This window comes from Perca flavescens, chromosome 23 (assembly GCF_004354835.1).
Source record: "Perca flavescens isolate YP-PL-M2 chromosome 23, PFLA_1.0, whole genome shotgun sequence".
NCBI classification, from domain to species: Eukaryota; Metazoa; Chordata; class Actinopteri; order Perciformes; family Percidae; genus Perca; species Perca flavescens.
In genome coordinates, this window is record NC_041353.1 from 12,112,753 (window position 1) to 12,135,563 (window position 22,811).

A 22,811-nucleotide genomic window follows, 5' to 3' on the forward strand; every position below is an offset into this window, starting at 1 on the left:
AGATCCCCCCGCCCATTCTCTAAACTTTTGCAGAGAAATAGCGGAGTTGCAGTTGGAAAAAAGTTGCCTGTAAAACCCAGTGTTAGAACGTTGCTCTCTCTCTCTCTCTCTCTCTCTCTCTCTCTCCCTCTCTCCCTCTCTCCCTCTTGCTTGCCCGAGACACACGTTTGCAGCCCGGCAGCAGTTCAGTGTGGCTTTTCTAAAATGAGTCGGGAAGCTGACAGCAAAGCCTAACTTTCCTTTTAATGATATCAAACAAAGAGAAATGTTCTCCCCTTGTCTCAAAATGGTCATGAATCAATACTAGACTAGCTACTTCCTTGTTTACCACTGCAATTAATGAAAAGGAGACAGGAGAAAAGAGCATCTTTCTCCACAATGAGTGTTGTGATGGTTATCAACTGCCTTTTGAACTGTAAGAGACATAGTTAGTGCCCAAAGGTCTCAACTACTGCCAGAAAACATGGACATGCTCATATTCCTGAAAAAGAAAGTGACCTTATCTTAGGCTGAGCAGTGTATCATGCTTGAAGAAAAACATTGGTCAGTCTCTGTTTGCATTTTGACTATTGAGAGAGTACTACTTTGATTATGGTTTGCACTTAAAAAAAATAAGACTAAGAAACGTAGTCATTCAATTTTGTTATTTTTACTCCCCCAAATCAGTCATTCAGCCACTCAGTATGTAAGTTGCAGGGCTTGCAAAGCAGGATGAATACAGGGAAATGTTGTTAATTTCCCCAAAGACTGATGTTACACAAGCTAGCTGAGTAGTGACAACAATAATCCCTTTTACTATTGCCACACAATGGCAGCTAGTGAAAAAATGCTGCAGTGTATTTTGTGGTATAAATTGAATTTATTGATTGCACTTTAAACACCACAGTGCCAGCAACTTAATAATGCAGCAATTGATTGAATGAATGAATACACAATTAGTAATACATATACTGGTTTTACCATGTAGGCAGTATTAGTTCCCGTAACACACCCGGAACAATGGGAAAGATGTATAGAGAAAATGGATGAGGCTGGTGAATGTGCTTACTCAGCAGGTCAACCTGAAGACTTACTGCCAGATAATGATACTTAGCTTTCATCCCAGAGAGAGAGAGAGAGAGAGAGAGAGAGAGAGGGAGAGAGGGAGAGGAAAAGGGTGAGCGAACCAATCTGTCTGTGTCCAAAGTTAAGGCACCAAAGCAGCACTCACCCCCCAGACTAGAGGTTGGAGAAAGGCAGGAACATTCAGCCCTGCGGCTGCTACTCTGAGGAGGAGACCCTGACAATGGTCTGTTTGGACTATTGTAATGTGTTTGGCATTGGACAGCTTTAGTGAATAAAAATGATATTGGCAGAAGTTATACATTATACATGTAGTACCTTTAAGGAGGATACAAGGTTTAGGGAGATTGACCTTTAACTCTGTGTCCTGGTAGCTTGCACCCTCTGCTCAAGACAATTCTTTATAATAATACTTGACATTTACCCATATCTTCAAAGTTCATTACATGATGTACAATATTGTGCTCCAACTCTGTAAACTGCATTGTGTGCAGTCTTATTCATGAGAATTTGCAGAGTGCTGATTTCCAAATTTGCACAATATAGTTGATGTTTCGTTTTATAATTACTTACTTGGCTGATCACATCAATTTCACCTCTACAGTAACAACACGCTTGCCACAGAGCCTGACAAATTAGCTGTTTTGTGAAAGGTTTTAGTGATAAATGCTTATCATAACAGGGTAAGGCTTGGCTCTTGTCTTTGTCTGTATATGTGTATTTTGTGCTTGTGTGTGCATGCAAGATTTTTCTGCCTTCATTTTCGAATGCTGTAAGTATGTTAATCGCCTGATTCATTCATTCATTCATCCAGTGAGCCTGCTCATCTGCCTCAAGTGAATCTGCACACAGAGGATGTGGACAGCAACCAAAGAGCCTCTGAGGGCCTATTGAGAAAACTGCAGAATATTCAGGGCAATAAGCACCTCATACTGTTAGCTTTGATTTTGATGATAATTTGTTAGAATTATCATGACGTACATATTAATGTATTCATTATGTGTAATTTCCTTTTTTCTGTGTGGGGGTGGTACAGTAGTTTCTGCCAAAGACTAAAGAATTATTATTGTCAGAAATTGCTAATTCATTACACTTTGAGTGTAAAAGTACTGCTTGGAGGACAGTTTTGTTCTCCTCTTCACCACTTCCTTGTTCCTTGTCAAAAAGTCTTTTTCTTTCTCTTCTTCTTATTCTCTTGCCAAATTAGTGTGTTGCGCCTAACATACAGGAATTGGACTGGGAGCGAAGGCTGTGATTTTGCATGCATTATTGGTTTGTTGTCTGTATATGAACATACAGCATGTTTCCTTACTTGTGTTATCACTGAGCACTCCTCCTTTTTGCCTATTACTTCTGGCCTACATTTGACTGACATACTGTACTCTACTGTACTATACAATGGTGTTGTATTTCAACAGTCTCACTCGCGCACTGACACACACACACATGCACGCACACACACACACACACACACACACACACACACACACACACACACACACACACACACACACACACACACACACACACACACACACACACACACACACAGTGCATATGTGTCAACTGGCAGTTAGCCAAGGCCATAGTCATAAGGCAATGACAGTAGATGACAGCAGTAAGATTAAAGGGTGTGGGAGTTGTGAGTAGGGCTGGGAGACTGGCAGGTCCATAAATATCACATGCAGGGATGCCCATAATACTTCAGAGCACCATATCATCACACAGCCCCATCATAGAGGATAGAGCTGCTACAATGAGATCTGGATGTGACTGTGTGTCTGAAGGAGAATGCCAAGTTAGGTTGAATCCATAGTGGGAATGCTCTCACATACTGCATAATACATAAATTAATCAATACCTACAATACTAATTTATTTACAGCCCTAGGCCCAAAGATATTATAAAATCAGTAGTCAGGCCATGCCCAAATGGAGTGGCTTAGTCTGTCTTAAACTCCAGATACTGAGCTTATTCGTAGGAGGATTCACTAAATGAAGTAGTGGCTATTTTGTTTTTGCTGTTCAAACATGGTTTGGTTTTAATTCTTCATATGTGCTGCTATACACACACACACACACACACACACACACACACACACACATACACACAAACACACACACACACACACACACACACACACTTAGGTACATTTACTTTTGCATTTACATCTCATACACTCTTTCTGCCAATGCTGCGGAGATTATAAAGTTCTGTGTGTGGCATCTGGTAAACTGTATATTTGTTAATCTGTATAGTGGGAAAAGTTATAATATCAGAGTCATCAGTTTTTTTCTTACAGTTTACTCTCTTCTTTATAACATCTTTTGGGCAATTTTCTTTATTTTTATTTTCACTCTAATATACATATTGTTGTGTGAACTTACACATGTGTAATCTACATTCAGACTATGCTGGTTTATTTGTACACGTATTATATTGCGTAAGTTGTTTGTGTTTAAAGAGTTTCTCTTTGTGTGTTGCTTCTGCCAACGTGTGCGTGTATGTGTGCACATATTTGTCTGTCCCCAGTGAGGTGTGCTTTCAGCTCTGAGTGGGCGTTTCGCAGACAGCCAAGAGACCAGCAGGGAAATTTCCCATCAGCCAATGCAGTGTGCGGTGCAGGTTAAACCACTTAAAGCTCTAAAATCCATAGTTGCAGCACAACACAGCCATCTCTCTCTCTCTCTCTTTCTCTCTCTTTTTGCGTCCTCTACATTCCTATCTCTCTCTCTTCCTCACCCTCTCTCCCTAGCTCTCTCTGTCTCCCCAGATGAATCGGAGCAGAGATGAAAAGCTTTCAGGAATGCTGGCAGACAGGCAGTGCTTTACAGTAATCTAACCTGGGGAAGATGAAAGCCAGCTGGGAAGTTGGGAATAGAGCGAGGGGGGAGGGGGAAGGTGAGAGGAAGAGAACGACAGGAACGACAGGATGGAGTTTTGGGAAAGAAAGGAGCAGGAGGGCTAGATGGGCAGAGAAAAAACTGATAAAAGAGTAAGTAAGAGAATGTTTGTGGGGAGAAGGGACAAGAGACAAATGGTTTGTAAAGAATGCTGAGGGAATAGATAACAAAATGGGTGAAATTTTTTGAGAAGAGAGATGGGAAGGTGAGATGATGAGGGAAGGAGAAAAGAGCATAAACTTGCCTGGAAGTGTGATGGATTGGAGAAGGGAGAAGTTAGAAAGGGGAGGTGCAAGTCAGTAGGTTTGTTTGTATAGTGAAGCCTCCTACACATGATCTGCGTCAAAACCACGATGTAGGGCGGAGAGCAAAGAGGCAAAGCGGGAACGTTCTGGAATTGGTTGCGCCTTGAAAGGTCAGCGGCAACGAGGTCAAAGTTGAAATTATTTTAAATTTTTTTAAACAGAGCAGTTTTACAGTGGAACATGTGTAGGTGGCTTCAGACAGCTATTCTGGTTTATTACAACTTTGGTGGTCATACTCCGCTCATGTTTCTTACTTCCTCTGACTTCATTGCAGTCATGTCTCCATGTTCCCAGATCTCAGCTGTTACTTTGAGTGCGATGTTATCACAACTCATAGGAATAATGGCCCAAATTAATTAATAAACAAAACACTCTGTTCTCTTGAGCCTGTGAAGTGTTAAAAACTTTAGAATAGCTATAAAGAAACTCACTTTTACTTAGTAGATATTTGAACCCTTAATTGTCCTTTTAAACACAATTTCAGAATTTAAGTCAGGTATTTTGTTTTTTTTTCTATCATGTATGATAGTCAGGGAGATAGTGACAGACAAGGTAAAATGAAAGCGAAACACGAAGGTGGGAATGAAATGAAAACAAACCATGAAAATGGGCTGCTACATTTGGCATTGTAATTACTGTAAGCCAGTATAATTTGGAGAGGTTGACACAAAGTGTAATTCTAGCTGTCATACAGAAGACAGCAGCCCAACACAAACTTGTGGAGTTTAAATTTCAGATCCTCTTCAGTGGAACAAACTCAATTGCAACACTGCTCACTGAACACTGAAGTAGCATCAAGTGTACCACTGTTGTCACTCGAAATGGCTTTGGCAGGTGGAAGGGGGAGCTTTGTTTGTGTGTATGTGTTCTTTGAATTATAATGTAGGTGGAGCAGGCCTGTCGCTGCTGTGACAAATCCCACCTCATGCACCTTGTACTTCCTCTGCAGAATAAGAGAAGCGCACCACACCACCTAATTGAAATTTTGAGGTATAAGAGGATTTCTGCACAACGCAAGCTGACAGGCTCCATTCACCAAATATCCTCTTAAATGCTCTCTCTCTCTCTCTCTCTCTCTCTCTCTCTCTCTCTCTCTCTCTCTCTCTCTCTATGTCTCTCCCTGAGATAGAATTGACTTTTATCTGTCTTTGAGTTTTAGTGCAGCGTACACCCATGTCTATCTGAACATTCTCCAGCGGATCTGTCTCAGTTCCTCTCAATCTCTCCTCTTTGTCTCTTTTTCTCTCCGTCATTCAGGATTGCTCTGCTCCGATGCTCCGACAGGGGCACTTGGTTTTCTCCTCATACTTTGATATGTCACATCTTAAAAAGAGCAGAATAGGTAGACAGTGGAGAAATTAATGTAGATAGGACTGAGAGAGGACAGAGAAGTGGTGGGAAAGAAAGACAGAGTGCAAAGGAGACATGGGAGAGTTAAAGGTAAGACAGAGAATGTGGTTATTAGATGCGATTAGACTGTCATCAGCAAATTATCCACACATACCTAAAATCAACTGTCTGAAGAGAGAAATAGGGAACAATATTCAAGTTAGAGTCTGTGCTTTGACAGATTATCATTAATATCGACCCAGAATTAAATGTTCATACCACCAAGTGTGTATGTTAATTATGTTTACACTGTAGTAGCTAATGTGTTTGTTTCCATGTTTTGAGTCAGTGTAATTACACACTGATGCATTTACATGCTCACACATACTACATAGTTGTAAAGGTATCGTTTTTATTCGAACATACTCCATGCTCCTTTTTATTTGTTCCATCGTCTTTGTGATTAGATAACCAATCATCCTGAAACAACATGCTCATTTATTTATGGGGTGAAGTTATTTGACTCCCACTGTGAAGCCTCCATTATCATGGACAAACATTGCGTTTGTGCTAAGGCATAATACATGGGCGTGAAACTCTAATGCACTCCCTTGATAAAGAAGCGCTAATTTTAGAAAAACCTCCCGTGGAGTCAGTGAAAGGACAGCTTATACTTGTGACTACTTCACTGGTATAAGAGACGAAATGTGTTTGAAACTAATACAGAGAGCAAATGTTTACGGAATGAGTTCATGACCAGGTTGGGAATCATTTTCTTGACTTAAAGTGAGCAAAATGGATGGAATACATAATTTAGCTTGCATCACAAAACTTGAAGCAATTGCTATACAACCTATTAATGAATGGCACTAATCCATCATAGGCATTCATTTTTCTGACAAGCCCAAAAGAAACCGGTTGCTGCATAAAAGTTAAAGTAGGGTTGTTTAATGCAACAATTCCAGTGTGTGAGACATATTTCAGGGTAAGGAAATGTAGAAATGAACTTGTGTGTTTTTATTAATGTTTGCCTCTGGTGGATGTTTGGAGTGAGAATAAAACTGGGAGAAGAGAAAAGAAAGTAGAAGTGACTTAAAGGAACTGGTCTGATTCTCTTGGGCAAAGAGTATTTCTGTTCTTTCTCAACTTGTTCTTTTTTTTGCTATTTTGGCAAATGTCCACTGCAAAAATGATTAGCTTGAGCGGTAATGTCATGGCAACAAATCAGATGCCTGCAGCTACAGTGATTTGTTTAGGATTGTTATCTTTTGTCTGATGGTTGAGTCCAAAAAAGGAAAATGATACTGCAGTTTTAATCATATGTGTCAAAAAAGGGATACAATATTAGATTTATAGAAGCTCCTAAAAACACATTTCATTTTTAGCCGTGGGGGGTTTCTTTGTGGGTAAATATAATACTTCCATAGCACTTTTACTCAAAATAAATTATAATTTATGTTTCAGCCATTTATGCAGTTTCACCATAAATATACTACTGTAAGCTAAATGAATGAAGTTAATTATGTGGCAAAAATAACACTAAGGAATACTTAGGCTCAGGCACGGCTCCTGCTGCTCCTGTATCAGGTGGACTCTGAAAACATTATATCAACCAGTTATGTATTTGTTCCTACACACACACAGCCTTCATTGAAATGATCCAAACAATTTTCAGTGGACATTGGCCTTTATTCTTCTTGCTCTTTCTCAGTCTCTCCTTCTTTCCTCCAATGATTCCATTATTATAGCACATGCCTTGAGGGTTTGCTGCAGTGTTATTCCTCGCTCTACCTGTCCTCACTCTCCTTGTTTTTCATTTTCTCACTCTCAGCCTGTGTCTTTGTCTCCCTCTCTCTGTCCCCTGCTATGCCAGCAATGCAATTTTTCACTTCAGTAGGAAAACAGGTGTAATAGAGGAAGTCTGTTTAATAAAGGAATAAAGGCAAAGAGGAGAGATGAGAGAGAAAAAGGAAGCGCCCTTGGCGGAATATACACACGGACACATGCGCGTATACTTCATGCACACGTACACACTGCTGTAGCACAGACAATAAGGAGGGAACACAGAAATTCACACCTGCTTATCTCTGAGGAATTGGTTGTGAGGTGCTTCCCTATTTAATTAGAAACTTTGGTGGGAACCTCATAAATCACCGCAACATAAAACTGAAGGGTAGGCAATGAATGCTTCCCATATATGCTGGTGCACACACAAACACACACACACACACACACACAATTCTGCACAAGTCCGAAAGAAAGACTATTTGTAATTCATGAATTCATGAGCATGTGTGATCTTCAGCTTCAGTCAGCGATCATTAGATTTAACATGTGTGCATGTATGTGTGTCTGTACTGAATCTACTGTAGTCTTTCTGAGGGTGACCCCAGTAGAATATTGTACCACTGCTCTCAGGAATATTGCTGCATAAATGTGTACTTTATCAACTTCACCTCTTTTTAAAAAGAGTTTAATTTCCCATTGATCATATTACTGAACTGAGGTGTGATTACACCTGAGCAAAGACACAGGAAAGACATGGTGTTGTGTTGACAAACAGAAAGGTCACTGTGTATATGTGACTGTGTGTGCACAGGACCGTGCACATAAATAGCCCTGTGCATGTGTATCAATGCCTAAACTTGGTGCATGGTGTGTGTGTGTGTGTGTGTGTGTGTGTGTGTGTGTGTGTGTGTGTGTGTGTGTGTGTGTGTGTGTGTGTGTGTGCACTTGTGTCTCCAGAGTTATTCTGATGGCAGTGTGTGGTAACAGGATCCAGGGTGATGTCTGCTCTCAGACAGCATCTGGCTCTCAGCTCCACATCTATTATTCACACACCTGAACACACAGACACACACTGCCCTCTCCCCTCATATCTTAATTTGTTGTGGCTGAACAATTAAAGGTTCAGGTTTGTTGACTCTTTCTTGAAATTTTCTTTGTGCATGTTTGAGCGTAAATTTGTGAATGTGTCTCATTGTGTATTTATATATTTGTGGTTATCTCCTAGGAAACAAATCACACCCTTGAAGTCAATGAACTGCTGTGTTTACCCTCGTAAACAAGCCGAAAATTAGTATTGACCAGAGAGAAAAGGACAGACTGATAAGCAGTAAAAGAAAGTGATAAATAACTACTAAAACAAAGCATATTCTGGATAAATAGGGATTAAAGAGTTCTCAAAGTCATCCCTTGGCTAAAGTTGATCTGAGCCTTGTCAGTAGCTCATTATCAGACCCAGACATCTCTTTGGGGACTTTGACCCTTCACCACTATCATGGTTGGATAGACTACTGATTGACTTATATAGAAACAGAGTATGCTCCAATCAAGAAAAGCCTATTGAGTTTGCTCTGTTAAGATGAAAGAATGAACCACTGTTATTGTGTTGTGAAACACAACCTTACATAGAGATGGATATAGGTCACATTGGGTGTGTTTGTGAGATGACCCTGTGAATGCTGATCAAAGTCTGTCAACAGACCATTATGTAAAGAGCTCATATTCATCTGAAGTTCCTGAAGAGAGCTAGATACCTGTTCTATGTGAGGTTGAGCTAAAGTTTTCCTATTTTTGTGTGTCCAATTAATCATGACCTTAGGTTATCTTAGTTGTGTCTCCTTTAAATTGGTGATTGACAGTAAACAAAGCAGGATGTGGTCAACTCATATAAATACCATTTAGTTTACTTATGTGACTCCGTGGATGAATGGGCAATATTGTCCTGTATACATGTGGGACTTTTTGGACTTTTTCTTTTTCAGTCTTCAGCTCAGACCTTACCAACTTCCCAAACAAGCTTCCATGCACATATGCTCTCTGTGCTTTGGGCAGAGATTTTGGCTGTAAAGTTCCTCCATCTAAAGGCTGAGTGCCAGTCATTGTGAGAGGAAACGAAGCAGGGAAATGAGGGAGCAGTGTTGTGATAAACAGCAACTCCAATTAATGGTCATTAATGCAAAAAAAAACAACCACATAGTTCTATATTTTTTTTCTCATTTAACTGGAAGTCAGTAATATTTATGACTTCATGCTATTAGTATAGAAAACTGTCACAATAAATAGAATAAGTGTAACCTATTTCATGTACATGGAGAAAAATAGTGGTGGAGGTAGATATTTCCATCTTTTCCACCTCAACCTCCAATTTCTTCTCTTCCCTTGCTTCTCTCACATCAAAGATGCCAACTCTTGCTCTGCCATATGTCCAGCTTCCTGGGTGCACACTTGTATACACTTGTATAGGACCACACACAGACACACACACAAAATAAAGCTCCCTGAGTGTAATCTCAACATGATTATACTCAACAGGCTGTATTTATGCTATTCAACCTGCTGAAACAGTTTTCCGGCCGTATCTTACAAATGAATGGCATCCATAGCTCTGGGTTTTGAGCACTGCTGTGTCGCCTGAAAGGCCAAGTCTTGATTCGACACAATAGACTGATTTGGTGCCCTCACTACTGTGGGGAGCATGTTGACTTCATTAATGGCTCCCAAAGCCTTTTAGCTTTCAAACAGTGGCCTCTGGTCACAAAATATAATGGGGTGCAGACCACTCTGTATCACTGCACCAGGTTGCACCACTATTAGAGACACAGGTGGTGATGTGTGCTCAAATTATGCCATTGCTTCTGTGGGGTCCTTGAGTCCCAGCTAGTGGTTACAGCAGCAGTGGCGGGAACAGCAGCTCTTATCACTGTCGAATAACGGTGAAAGAAAAGAAAAACAGTAGAGGAAATAATTGGTTTGAAAGAGAAATGTGCGTAAGGGTTTTTCTGAGCCAGGCCAGGTATTTGTCTTCACTAAATGAGGTCTGTCAGGAGATCTCTACCTGTCGCCTCTAACACCCTGCTGCGGCTCTAATGAGACAGGGAAAGAGGAATTGGATAGGAAAAGACAGAAGGACGAGGAATAGAAGGGTTGTGTAGAGAGAGAAATGCTCTGACATGTCCTCTGCACAGTAAAAGTAATAGAGTGATGCCTATTGCGAGGAAAAATGGCAAAACTGAAAAATTGATTGACAAAGAAACTAAGACAATGAGAACAAAAAGAGGTGACTGAAAGGGAAAGGAACAAGAAAATGAACCGTTTTTGAATAATGAATTGGAAAGGGGCAATTGTCCATGCAAAGAAAGGCTTTTTACAGTTCATTCTGCACATTGAATACATGTGTGAGTGTTTTGTCTTATTGACTTGATGTTCCGGATGGGCCAGGTACGAAGTGTGAACTGAAAGCTAGAGAGGTGCAAGTTTATCTACTGGCCACTGCCGAGGTGCCCTTAAGCAAGGCACCGAAACCCTTACTGCCTGGGGCGCTGTGCTGCAGTGACCCAACATTGTGACATTTCTCTCTGAAAACATGAATTTACCCGAGGGGACAAATAAAGTACATTATTATTATTAAGAGCCCTTCCTGTCCACTTCCACATAGATTACATTATCAAGTGGCAGGCCCTTTTTCTATATTATCTGGAAACATGGGTACCATCAATAACTATACAGTATACCAAAAGGATTTGCAGGGAGAAATGAAAAAACAACCCATCAAGTTTGCAAGGCTTTTTATTTGTGAAAAGTTTTCAGTCTGAAAAAGGCAGATGAATCTAAGACAACATACCAAATGCAACGTTCCAGCAGAAGAGGAATAGAGACTGCAACAAACATACCAAGAAAGAGAGGATGACATTTTGAAAAGAACAGAAGGAAAAGTATAAATCAGAGAAACTGAGTGAGTTGTTAGAAGTCAAGGGGTCACAAATGTTCTAAAGATTGAACTGGCCATAAGGATATGCAGGTATTTTAGTTAACTTCATGACTTACAGATTGAGACAGAATGAGAGAGAGAGAGAGAGAGAGAGAGAGAGAGAGAGAGAGAGAGAGAGAGAGAGAGAGAGAGAGAGGGAAAAAGAGCAAAAGCAATAGCAGAGTAGGAAAATGAGTAACATAAGCTGAGCTGTGAGCCCCCTGCCTGGTCACAGTGCTCTAAAGCAGCTCAGCAGTAAAGGGAATGATAGCAGGGAGACCTGCTACTCACCTTCTGAAGCCATTGGGGAAAATGAGTAAGGAGAGGAGAGCAGGGGGAGAAATAAGTTAGGAAGCCTCCAGACAATTGTCCTCTTTCACAACCAACACAATCATCCCTCACAATGACATTCTTGTCCTTCTCTTTGCCTCTCTCCTTGCTTTTTCTGTCTACTTCTCAGCAGGGGGATACGGTTAGATTAGTAGGCCGTATGGACCTAGAGGCTAACAGGTACCACACCTTTAATGCCACAACGGTCAGTCACTGAGCCAGGGGTCCCCCTGCGGCTCTGTGCTGTATTAGATCCCAGATGTGAGGTGGTGGAGACTGAAATAGCACCAATAGCAACAAACATAAGTGCCTGTATGTTTTCATCACGCACAAAAGTTAAAACATTAAAAACAAATTCCTGAGTACCTGTATTTATGCAACGCTCCTCTTCCTCCTTAGTTACTTTGTTTTGCTGCTGCACTGACACAGTCACACCCAGGCCAGGTTTTCCAGAATTCTCTTTTAACCTCCTGTGCCTTAACAACCTAACCAAAATAAAACATCTGCAGAGGATTAACCTTTTTGAAACCAAACCCAACAGGAGGGCCATGTAGAGGTCAAATTTCTGTCTAGGTGCGATGCTGCCAATGCAAGTCTTTGTATATACTTCCCTACTAACAATGACATTTCCCTGATTTGCACCCACAAAGCACCTTCTCTCACAGTGCAGGCATCGGGGGGGAATTGCATTAATTAAAATCCTGCTGTGTAGCAGATATGCCTAATCGCAAACATAAAACAGAGAATAGTAATTTAAAGCACAGAATGAGTTCCCTTTGACTCTGTGGGTTTTTTTTGCCCACTCATCCTCCTATAGAGAGAAGAGTCAAGCCAGAAGGAAGGAAGGATGGGGGAAAGAAGGGGGGGTTTGTAAAGTGTCTTTAATGAACTGAATGAATATGTTACTTCCATAAAGGAAAGCAGTAAAGCATTGAGTTCATGTTGCACCTTTGGATAACTGCAAGATGTCTCCATTATAGCTTGTCATAAAAAATAAAATACTATGCCAAAAGACATTGTAGGTGTTGAAGTACCATGACATTAGTCATTCATGTGTCACCTGCAGTACTTGTTTTAGAAATCACATATGTTTAGTGCCTTCCTCTCTGGCCAGTCTTCGTCTCAGACAGAATAAAAACACGTGTCTGTCTTTTATTTTCTGTGATAACTCCTGGCGATGAATAGCAGATCATATGTGATTCTCTGCTCCAGCAATGCTGACGAATGAACAGCCTGGCATCCTACATTAGTTTGCCACATCCTCGTTAATACCCTGAGATTAATGTCAAATCATCCACACGCCCCCCACTAGTCTCGCACCAGTCCATCTCGCCTAGAGCTATATATTGAGGCATTGAATGTGGAAGTGGAGAGTTTGTCCTGGCATTGATTGACACTGAGAGATGGATCCAGTCCGCCTCCTCAGCCTCATTTCTCTCAGTCTGCCATATGTTTCAGTGAGCTGGACAGATTTGGGCAATCAGACAGCCACCATTGTATTGCTGTCGGTATGAATAGAATGCGTGGAGAGACACATTGCCATTATGTAGTGACGATACGTTGTTTCTTTTCATGTCTCTTTCACAGTGAATGTTCTCAGTTGTCTCTGTCTGTCTGTCTGTCTCTCTTTCTAAGCTCTTATATTGCATGTCTTGCCTTGTCTGGTTGAATACCTAACACTCTGCTGTGGTTGGACAAAGAGGGTCAAAACTTGAGCAAAGTGTGGTTGGCTTACATTGGCATTTAGCATGTGGCTATGCTGTTCATTGGCGCTCCAAAATGTTTCTGATTGATATCTTGAACAGGGTAGAAACCCAAGGGCTTACAGAGGAGACCCCAGGAGATCTCTGTGTGCACATTGTGACCTGGTTTGAGTCCCATAGGGAAAGGCAACAGCAGCCGGTTTATCCCAAATATGTACCAGCAAAATATAAATAATAAACACTTGCTTTGTAAAACTAATTCCATGCACAGCTACAGTAGGTATGGTAGGTGTGTTAAACTAAGAAGTAGTTTTACAGATGTAATAGACATTTACAACATGATTTACCTTTGTTTTCAGTTAAATGTTTGTGCCAATATTATGATTTGTGTCTTTGGTGCTTCCACACGCATACAAACTTTGAAAAAAACAACCATCCATGCTGTTTTGAGTGAGTTACGAGTTTCTGAATGTGTCCTGCCTTCAGTCTCCGGGTGAGCTGTTCAAAATCTGCTCGGCTTTCTACGTCACTAGCCGAAACGAGGGGCCTAGGGGGCTAACCGTTAGCATGCTAGCTTGTTCTCAATGGCAAAACATTGCTACAACACACAAATTCACCCTCATCTACCAAATAAACTCTATAGAACTACTTACATGTCCCTGTTCTGCAGGTATTCCACGCGCCCTCGTTTAGAAGAAGTCTCCTGGCTAATCCTGCCTTGTACAGGCCGAAGTAAGAGAAACAGCTAGCTAGCTCATGTAATCCTTATCTAGCTACTGCGCATGTGCGACTGACAACAAAGATCTTACAGAAGTTGAGAGGTCTCACTCTGTAGCTAAAACAGAGACCTGACACAGGGTGAAAAGAGGAGCTGCAGCAATGTGCAAAAAAACAAAAATATGGTGTTTTTTGAAAATGAAACCATGTAAACCTATTCTGATACAATCTCAAATTACAATTATGAACCTGAAAATTTGCATAATATGGTCACTTTAACACAATTCCTGAACTTCCATTGGTGAATGATTACCAATATACTGCAATACCCTAGTTATTAAATACAATTTTATTTTAAAGCATCTTGTATTGTAAGTACATTTTGGAACAATACTTATCATTTTATTATGTGGATATCTAGCAGAAAAGAAGGTTCATTACTCTTTTTGGCTGCAGAAATGCTGGCACTGACACTGGGTTTGCCCATGCACGTTTCAGGGATTTGATGGAGTTCCTCGCAGAAATTCTGTGGTAATTTAGGTTTCCCAGCATGCTGTGTGACTTTGGATGACATTCTTCTCCAGCCCACTCACCTCACTGTGGTTGCACAGCCCATGTCAGACCACAGTGATACCATAGTCAGCAGCTTATTCTGGCTTCCACCAGCAGCATGTTGGTCATGGTGTGTGTTCCAGCCATGTTGTCTTAGTGTGGGTGCCATGCTTAACAGACTGCAACTCTGTGTGACTAGCTCTCCTTTTGCCACCCCAAAACCCATGCCATAACCAGCACAAAGGACACAATTCTCCAATCACTCTTACAGTCCTCACTCCGAAACACACACACAGTTCCTCCCCTTCAGTTATTGTATGTTTTAAGAAGCACACTTTCAATTTGCTGTTTCCCCATGTGGTCTTGTCAAGAGGGGGTAGTTTTGACTGTGTATTTCCTGCACTTAGCCACAACCACTATCTGCAATAACACTACTACAGCAGTATTTTTTATGTCTCCTGAGGATTGATTAGACTACTCCTAAAATGGTAAAAATCCATCTCACCACTTGAGTCAAGTCATTTCTACATAATGGCACATCAGTTCTCAGAGCTTATCTAAAATGAATAGAAGAGGTCAAAAGTGCAATTTTCACTTTCGGAAGAAAGTTCCAGAAGGGCAACAACATAATTGACCTAAGATATGTAAGGTGTCTGTTGGATTCAGACAATGGCAAAGCAAGCAATCAGTGACTTTTGACTTTGCAATAACTTGATAATAGAATTTAAATAGATTAGAAGTTCTTTCTTAGATCTGTATGTTTGATATATTATATTTTGTATGCTCGATATAATTTGCATTTTTCCAGCATAAATGCTATTGATTTTATTGTACAACATAAGATAAATAATTGAACCACAGGTGTTTCAGTAATTTTATTCTGTTGAACAGCATATGTATAGTAAGATAAAGACTCTACCAGTACACTTTTCAGTCAGAGGAAGAGTGGTAATTTCCATGTGCTTCTGTGGTGCACAGTGCCAATACTAGGAAACTGAGAGAGGGTACTCCTGTGGTTTTTCACACCGGAATGGCTTCCCTGTCTGTATCACACCTTCTGCTAGCTGTTAGCCCCATGGAGAGAGGGAGATAGTCACTTTGAGCACATTATTTTTCATTGACAAATTTGAAGCAGAAATACCATCTGCACATGGTACATTGTATTTGTTTTTTTCTGAGCTGTAACACTGCAACTGTTATTTAAATGTATCTATAGTTATGAGTGTTTCTGATATACAGTATCAACACTGCCTTCACAATATGTTCTAATGTAATGGTAGATCCCCAAAAAATAAAGGATAGCCACTGATCTCAAAAGGTCTAAATAGCTTGGAAGACACTCAAGATCACAGAGGAAGATACTTGAGGTGCATCTATACTGCATTTTTATTGTAGAAGCCACTGTCTCTATGTCTGTCTTCAGTGATGGTGTTAGTGTAGTTATCTCTCAGAGCCACTAGGGGGATACAGTTTATGGCCACGGTGGTCGCTTGATGGAGGACAAGTATTTTCACTGTATGATCTGTGATTTAACATGGATTTCTTCCACAGATACATACACATACAGATCCAGACACATACAGAGCTATCGAAGAAGTGTTTACTACACCTATTTTGCAGAGCTGAGGAAGTGTGCTCCCTGAGTCAAAAGCCCCAGTAACTCTCTCGACACCCTCCCCAGAGTATCCGACATTACCATATGAGTAGCTCCAGCCAGACTCTGTGTGTGTGTGTGTGTGTGTGTGTGTGTGTGTGTGTGTGTGTGTGTGTGAGAAAGAAAAAGAAGAAAGAGTGAAATGCCAGTGTTTTTATTGACGCAGCAGCTTGTGTGAACAGCATCCTTATTTGTATGTCTGCATTTATGTGTGGGCCGATGCATCTCTCACCTTCCCACTACTCAGAGGCAAAATTAAGTCTGTCTGGCAGTGAATGTCTATTGTGTAGTGCTAATGTGATAGCAGAGATTAGCATTGTAATCCATTTAGCATAGAGCAGCTAATCCACTTTATTACTGTTGAAAAGGAATCAGATAATATTGGCTAGCACCACCGTAGCTGTCTTAATGATTTTAAGATGATGAACAATGACTTTAAGATATATTGATAATTATTGTTGCTGAAAATGAAACTAGGATTAGTCATTTCAATAAAAAAACTAAATCATTAGCTTTGACTTTGGTTGTTTGGTTTTGGTTCAGTTTATGCTGAGTAGGCTTTTTGTTTGTGTGGTGTTGTAGTAATACAACTCATGTACTATCTGTTTATTTTCAGTTTAATTCTCAGAACTTGCTGCTGCTGGTGGATATTTGAGAGTATTGGAATATTTCTTTGAAGTGCAGTTTAATATCAGGAGAGATGAAATCTGCAGTAACAGTTGTTTTAAAACTTACTAGCCCAGGATGACTTTGCTGTGATGAAAGAAAACACAGGGTAAAACTGCTTTTAAGTACTTGTGCCAATTACTGTACAAATAAGTCCGCTGATCTTTGATTTCAATCAGTCGTTTCCCTTACGTATTCCCCTCCAGTCCCAGTGTGCCTGTGTTGCATGCTTTTGGACATGCTGTGCACTCCCTGGTGGCTCATTTGTTTTGTTGGTGGTCAGATTGAGGGATAATATACAGGAGCTTCCCCTTAAAACCCCTCTGCTCCCTGGTGACTGTGGATCTGTCCTAACACAATAAAACTCTATATCCAGCCTTTCACATAGACTGTCTGCTCTTTAACTCTGCTCTGCAATTGGCTCCACACTTCTCTCATATACAGTGAGGGTAAGCTGATACACACACATCTTTGCATACATTCACATGCACACACATGCTGTGTAGTGCGCATACGCACAGCGCCTCAAATTAACACCCGATCAGGCAGATTAGATAACCCCACCTGCTGAATCTGGCCCTGGCTTGCGCGATAGTTTCTTTCTTACTACCTCCCTCTTTTCTTTTTCTGTGTCCTATTCGCCTTCTGTTCTTTTCTTTACAACTGACCCAAGAGCATACAATAGTTCCCAGTGAAAGTGTGTGAGGCTTTGATGCACAAAAGAACTCAAGGTCCTTTGAGATCAAGATCAGTACACAAGCCAAGCAGGAGGCAGAGCGAGAGAGGAAGAATGACTGAGAAACAAAGAAGAAGAGAGAGAGAGTAGGGTGAAATCAGGGTGAAAGATGGTGCCTGTTTAAAGAAATGTCATGTTGTGAAACTGGATATCAGTAGAAGCAGCAGGAGTAGGGAAGGACATAAACTGCACCCTGTGTACTAAGCTTTTTTTCTCTACTATACAATAGTTGGTTGACTAAGCAAAGACAAAGAAAGGTTCCACTGAACTATATAGTAGAGCAGTTGATGGTTGTAGATTGTTTTCTGTGACTGTAAAGTGTAATAAAGTCAGGGGCTGGAGCATAAATGTGCTTATTGTGTTTCTAAAAAGCTAACATTCATTCTACTTGCTATTTGATAATGATGAGAGATTTGCTTCATGAACCATGGTTCACACATGGTGTACACTGTTTTCCCTTAACTATTTTTGATTTGATTTGGTTTTCTTAGCAATGCATGACTGTATTGACTGGTCCCTAACACAGACCAGTTTTTAGTGGGTACAGCACCACTTTTGCACATTTAAGTAAATGGTTCAGTTTATATACTTGGAACAGTTAGGGCTTCTTGACCTTTTAAAGAGCTTAATTAATAAATAAATAAATAATCATGAAGTGACTCACCTGTCTGCTCAACCATCTGCTTCTTGTCCAATTATCTCCTGTTTGTGCCTGTTACCCATGAACCCTTAAGTGCTGAAGAGCACAATGAACTACCAAGAGTCAACACAATAAGACTTGCTTCACACCTGTCCACAAGCCCACACAGGTCTGTGTGTGAGTGCGAGTGTGTATTCTACTGGGTGCTGAAAGTTGCTTAGGCAGGTATGTGTCAACGTTATGTGTTACTGGGAAAGTGCAGCCAGAGGACCAGATTTAGAAAGGATCATTTGCAACACACCCTGCGTTTGTGTGACAATGTAAGCAGATGTCCGGGCTCAACCAAGAACACTTCCATCACACCACCATGTGTGCATGGGGCCAATTCCATGCACTTTCTGCTGAGTTAACACACCTAGGGGCCCACAAACCACACCTCTTGCCCAGATGCCTAATTACTGTAATCACTTTTGAATAGCTAGAACTGCAATAGAGAAAGATGAGCTTCTCAGATACAGCACAGAAAGCCATGATGCATGGGAAAAATCCTAAGGCTGTATACAGTAACTGGGCAATTATGTCAATACCAATGTTCAGAAGTACCTTTTTTAATGATACCTTGGTCCCTAATTGCACTCTTTGTTGTCCTAGATGTCACATTGCATCCATTGCCAAGTCCTTCCTTGTGGAAGGAAACTCTTTCTCCCTTTGCTTCTGTTTTACCTCAGCTATTCTTTATTTCAATGTTAATCAATGGGATTTTTTAGTAATTTAAATTAAAACTTTATCTATAGTTGGCACTAATTCAATGAATATCTAACAATTGGTTGATATTTTACGTCATATATGGTTTTAAAGGTTTCTTTTTTTTTTATATTGTTAATATTGGGCACCTGGGTAGCTCTCCTTGTAGAGCGCGCCCATATATAGAGGTGTACTCTTCAATGCAGCGGCCGCGGGTTTGACTCTGACCTGCGGCCCTTTGTTGCATGTTGTTCCCTCTCTCTCCCCCTTGATGTCTTCAGCTGTCCTATACAAATAAAGGCCTAAAGTGCCCCAAAAATAAATAAAAATATTGTTAATATTACAATACCTAGCAATGAGAGCCCTGCAGTGAAATATTATGCATATATTAAACAAATTAATTCTTAATGTGCTTCTGTGTTTTTCCAGATTCGGGTTGACGGCTCCTCTCGTGCTCTGCAGTATGAGACTGTACAGGCGGTGGAGAATGGACCCATCCTCCGAGACATGGCCTTCTCTTCAGCCCACCACTACCTCTATGTCATGTCTGAGACCCAGGTCAGACGCATGCACGCACACGCACACTCACACACACACACACACACACACACACACACACACACACACACACACACACACACAGAAGTACCCCCTGCTGAGTCAATATCATAACCACTTATCATTTTCTTATGTCAAAGGGAACAATAACCTTTGGTGTAGCATAGAGGATTCCATTACTGCCTGGCTGGAGAAGAGAAAGGGATTACATAGATTGTTCTGTTAGGTCCATTAAATCAAGAACACACATGACAATAAAAATGATTTAGGCAATTTTTATTGAATAAATTGCAATTCAAGTTGATAAATTCGGAATTAAATTTTGGCGGTATGGCTCTGTTCAGGGATTCCTCTGACCTTTCATGAGCACCATGAAATAGCAGAGAGTCAGAGGACAGCAGCAGCATTAGGGAACGCTGACACAGTTTAGGACTGTGAGAGCTGAACTATTCCCCAAAATGAACAAAGCAGCAATGATGACATAAAAGCAACTGCCACGTTACACACGAGCAGGAGGAGCTGGCGGGCTGCAGAGAAGTGAGCAGCAAGCAGTTAGGAGCAAACTGAATCTGCTTTAAATAGGGCGCCCTGTTTGAGCATATCCATTTAGCAGTGAGGGGAGTTGACCAGCTGATACGCTGATGCAGATCAGCTGATGCAGCTCAGCTGGAGCAGATCAGCTGATGAGGCCGTGTTGTTGGCCAATAGCGTTAGCCTGCCAGAACTGACGCTGACGCTCAATTTGGATGCCATGAACAAGTCTTTTTATAGAAACAGACTGTGAGAGTAGAGTTGGAGTGATTAAATGTCTTGAATTATAGGGAGACAAGAGAGTGGTCGCAGTCCACGTGTGTGTATGTGTGTGCATGTGCGCGTGCAAGTGTGCGTGTGCCTGTGTGTGTGTGTTGGTGTTGGTGTTGGTGTGTGTGTGTTGGTGTGTATGTCTGTGCACATACAGATTGACACATACACACTATCTCTCTTAGTACCTGGAATGTGGAGAAAAATAGCAGCACTTTGTGTAATGGACATAGACACAGTGAGACTGTAAAAACCTCTATCAGAGGCAAAACCTTGCTAAAATAGCACCATGGAAAGTCCATAACACACATGCTTTGCTGACGTAAATGCACACACCGCCATGACTTACTTACTTACTGTGTTGGTTTTTCACTTTCTCTTTATATTACACACAAAAAGACACAACTAAGAGCATCGACTTATTACATTATATTTCAACATAAAAAGACACATTGTTTTGTAAAGTAACTAGTTGTTTTAAGTAAAAATAAAATAGAGGATAAAAAAAAATAATAACACAACAAGACAGTGCAGAGCAAGATAATTATAGTATATAGTCCCAAATTTAACTTAATACAAGGGTTTGGTAAAAAGAAAAGTCTTAAGACCTGATTTAATAGAACTGAGACTGGAGAAGTAGTTGAACATTAAACACACATTCTTCTTACTATTCAGCACAAACATTATCTGTTCATTAAAGTACTGTTAAAGAGCTAGTAATCCCAAATCATCAGTTGAAGAATCCATGATGGATCTCTCTCTTTTCAGTCCAGTGTAGCCTAATTTATTGGTCAATATTATATATTATATGTGACTTTTAGAAATAATATAGCAAAAGCTCTGAGTTCAGATAATATGCATATCATTCCCCCTCTCCCTCCTCTTTATTTCCTGCCACCCATAATCACAGAAGGCCACTGTAGTTTTGTTGGCAGCGATAGCCCAGTTGCCCCTGTCTGTACCTTTAGCGGATTATAGACTTCTCTGGCACCATGAAAGTGTCAGTATTTGCTAATCTGTAGTGCAATTTATTTGTGTGCATGTGTGTAAATGAGCACATTTCAAGAGCCCAGATCATCCAGATAACACATTAAATATCAGACAGACAGTGAGTAGAAGGTGCCATTTCAAATGCAGCTCTCATTGCCTCTCCTGAGGTCTCAGCCCGTCGATCTGCAGAGGAGGAAGGGAGAGACACAATTTAGCAGAATAAGGACATTTAGCATGCTGTTTTGTCATGGAATCCAATTACATCCATTTCCTCTTTTGTACAAATCTGTTAACGAGCAATGTAAGAATTTCGTTTTTTTTCTCTCTTTTGGATTGTAGTGCGTGTAATTGGGCTTACAGAAGATATTACAGAATAACAAATGAATTATTAGGAATACTTAATTTTCACTTCTTCCCATTATGTTGGATTCCTTTTTGTCTCGCCATTATCGCCCAACATCGTGTTACAAATTTAGCATTTGTAATTTGCATGCCAATTAGCTTATATTGAAAAAAAAACTTACCAAGTGGGTTTTATCGGCTGATAGTGTTTGTGTGTGTGTGCGTGTGTGTGTGTGTGCATGTGTGTGTGTGTGTGTGTTTGTGTGTGTGTGTGTGTGTGTGTGTGTGTAAGGCCTTCGTCGTAATTAGTCTATTAGCCTAGTTAGAGGGCTGACCTCCACTAACTGTTTAGAAGGATCATCTGGGAATTACCATACACACAGATGTTGAAACCAGTTAATGCACACAACACATAAACACAAACACATACTTGACTGCTGAAGGGTTTATAAAACAAAATAATAAAGGCAACTCAAGGAAATCATTCAAACCCTTTATAATGTTGATGTTTGTTTAAACAACAGGTCAGGGTTAAAACATTGCTGCTACAATTGTTTTGTATGATATTGAAGTCATTACCGATATTTGCTAACTAATCAATTTCGTAATTAATTTGACTGATAATGATATTTTTCCAATTTCATTGCAATATCTTTCTGTTTTCTCTAGTCAGTAGAGTTTATCAGTTACCCATTAAATGTGATTCTTCATGCAGATTCAGATGGTTGATAACCACTTTTACAGTACTGCTTTATTACCAGCAGTACTGTCCTGACGTACTTTTAAACACAACACTGTTTCCAAGTCTCTGCAATCACTAAAGAGTTAAAACTAAAATGAGTGCAAATTGCTTCTGAAATGTAGCGAACATGTAACAACAATATGTTGGCAGAACTGGTTTGTTCTCAAAGCTTTCTCTAGAGCAAGATGATACTTGAAAGTTTCCCTGTCAACTGTAAGCAGAATTGTTCACTGTCATGCTATTGCCTCAAGTCAAGTTTTATTAAATGTCAAAGGGTCACAGAAC

General features: G+C 40.5%; 1 protein-coding gene across 1 annotated transcript in view; it reads left to right on the plus strand.

The window, feature by feature from the left end:
- Nucleotides 1-22,811, plus strand: part of plxna4 (plexin A4) — a 256,842-nt gene that overhangs the window by 121,061 nt on the left and 112,970 nt on the right. Inside the window, exon 4 of the mRNA XM_028570912.1 lies at nt 19,523-19,651. Coding sequence (XP_028426713.1) covers nt 19,523-19,651 — 129 coding nt within the window. The remainder of the gene's footprint in view (nt 1-19,522; nt 19,652-22,811) is intronic.